Source organism: Helobdella robusta (genome assembly GCF_000326865.2).
Source record: "Helobdella robusta unplaced genomic scaffold HELROscaffold_23, whole genome shotgun sequence".
NCBI classification, from domain to species: domain Eukaryota; kingdom Metazoa; phylum Annelida; class Clitellata; order Rhynchobdellida; family Glossiphoniidae; genus Helobdella; species Helobdella robusta.
In genome coordinates, this window is record NW_008704216.1 from 2875408 (window position 1) to 2878066 (window position 2659).

The 2659-nt window shown below is 38.4% G+C and overlaps 1 protein-coding gene across 1 annotated transcript in view; it reads left to right on the forward strand.

The window, feature by feature from the left end:
• HELRODRAFT_172478 (hypothetical protein) overlaps positions 1–2659 on the forward strand; it is a gene marked incomplete at both ends in the record, with an annotated part of 16650 nt that overhangs the window by 1721 nt on the left and 12270 nt on the right. Inside the window, 2 exons of the mRNA XM_009019134.1 lie at positions 50–115; positions 2104–2177. Coding sequence (XP_009017382.1) covers positions 50–115; positions 2104–2177 — 140 coding nt within the window. The remainder of the gene's footprint in view (positions 1–49; positions 116–2103; positions 2178–2659) is intronic.

Sequence of the window (2659 nt, forward strand, 5' to 3'; positions counted from 1 at the left end):
CAACCACCACTCCATCACCACTACCACACCACCACCACATAACCACCAGCCAGGCTTCCTCATTATGAAATTCACGCAGAAATTAGAGCACCGCACTTTTCTGAACGTTAAAAAGGTTTGCAGCGCGCAGACGCAAAAGTGCAAAGAAATGATAGTGGAGGACATCTTGTATTATAAATCTATGAATTATTCACCACCTCCCATTATCGTCCGCAATAATTTTTCTCATCCAATTTGTTCCTTATATTTTTTGTTGTTCAATGAAGGATTGCCTTGGATGCGTATGCTGCCAGGGGGTGGGTTCTTTGTTTGTTTGCTTGTTTGTTCGCAGGTTTGTTATTTTGTTTGTTTGTTCGTCTGGTTGTTTGTTTGTTTGCATAGTTTGCTTTGTTTGTAATTTTTATTTTATATTGTTTATTCAGTCATGCATTTTAATTTTTACCTCAGTGATGTGTCCATTAGTTCGACATCTTTCGTTCATTTGTTTGTTTGTTCCTTTAACTTTGTGTTCACTGGCTCAATTGTAAGTTTGTGTTTTTTACATTTTAATAATTTATATTGTCTTTTCACCTCTCACTCACTCACTCACTCACTCACTCACTCACTCACTCACTCACTCACTCACTCACTCACTCACTCACTCACTCACTCACTCACTCACTCACTCACTCACTCACTCACTCACTCACTCACTCACTCACTCACTCACTCACTCACTCACTCACTCACTCACTCACTCACTCACTCATTTTACAACATGTCAACATTTGATTGGCTGCTCAAGGTGTTTTACAGAAAACCACGTGACAATATGTCTCCTCCCGCCATTTGAATTGTAAACCATGCTGAGGCCCGTCATGACTTCCGGTACAAACACTTCAAGAGACAAACAAACAAACGAACAGACAAACAAATAAATAAACAGCCGAATAAACTAAAACACATACATACAAATAAATAAGCAGACACACACGCACGCATACCCACACAAACAAACAAACAACCTGCAATTATATATAGATATACAAACGATTTCACAAGCAAATAAACATAGATACACATAAACAAACGAACAAACGAACGAACAAACAAACGAACGAACGAACAAACAAACGAACGAACGAACGTACAAACGAACGAACGAACGAACGAACGAACAAACGAACAAACACGATGGCAGGCATATATTCAAAAAGAAACAGACGTACCAAAAATAAAAAAGATACCGCGAAACGCAATTGGACAAACAGACGTTCAAACGTAGAAGAAAATACAAATATTTAATAGAGAAGGACAGATGCACCTACTACATACAAACAAGCAAACAAACATACATAAACGTACAAACAAACATACATACAAACAAACAAACAGAGACCCACAAACATACAATACAAAACAAATGTACAGCTAGGTGTACAAATCAACGAACAGGCGTTCTTGCGAGTTTATTTGCTTAAAAAGCCGTCAAATTTTCAAAATGAGAAAATTTCGCACTAAAAATTAAACACGCAAACGTGGCAGAATTAAGAAAATACACCAAGAAACGACTTGCAGATAGGCAGGCCAGCCAGGCAGCTGTGGAAAACATGAGGCAGAAGCACAAACACGGAACATAACAACACATAGAAATAAATAATAACAACACACAACAATACACAACAACACACAACAACACACAACAATACACAACGACACACAACAATACACAACAATACACAACAATACACAACGACACACAACAACACACAACGATACATAACAATACACAACAACACACAACAACACACAACAATACACAACGACACACAACAATACACAACAATACACAACAATACACAGCAATACATAACAATACACAACGACACACAACAATACACAACAACACACAACAATACACAACGACACATCATAATACACAACAATACACAACGACACATTATAATACACAACAATACACACATATATAAAGATTCATTAAATATAGATGAACATTGGAACAAGTAACCATAATGGCCAGAACAACAACAACAACACAGCTAACACAACAACAACAGCATCATCAATAACAACAACAACACCACCATCACCAACAACACTCAGGTATGCAGTGTTGTCGGGAGAGCAGAACTCTTGTCATGTTTCTCCGTTCTTGCGGCCCTCACATACCTTCACAGGTGATGTTGGTGGGGATGGTGGTGGTGGTAGTGGCGGTTGTCATGGCAGGGATGGTGGTGGTAATGATGATGGTGGTGATGATGATGATAACGATGAGAATGGTGGTGACAGTGAAAAGATACAAATAATGAAAATAATACCATTTTTATAAAGAAATAATTGATTAGTCTAATGATAATGGTGAAGTTGATGATGATGGTGCTAATAATGGTGATAATGATGGTGATGACGATGATTGGAGTGGTGGTGGTGATGATGATGATGAGCATGATGGCGCTAATGATAATGTGAATTTTGTTTTCCCATCAGACATTTTGAAGAATGGAATGTCGTGAGCGCTAATGAGGCCACCACAAACTTCGATGACATCATCGCGAACATCAACAATCTTCAAGACGTCAACCATTCTGATGACGTCAACAAACCTGATGGCGTCAACAAAGCCTGATGACGTCAACAATTCTGATGACATCAGCAATCT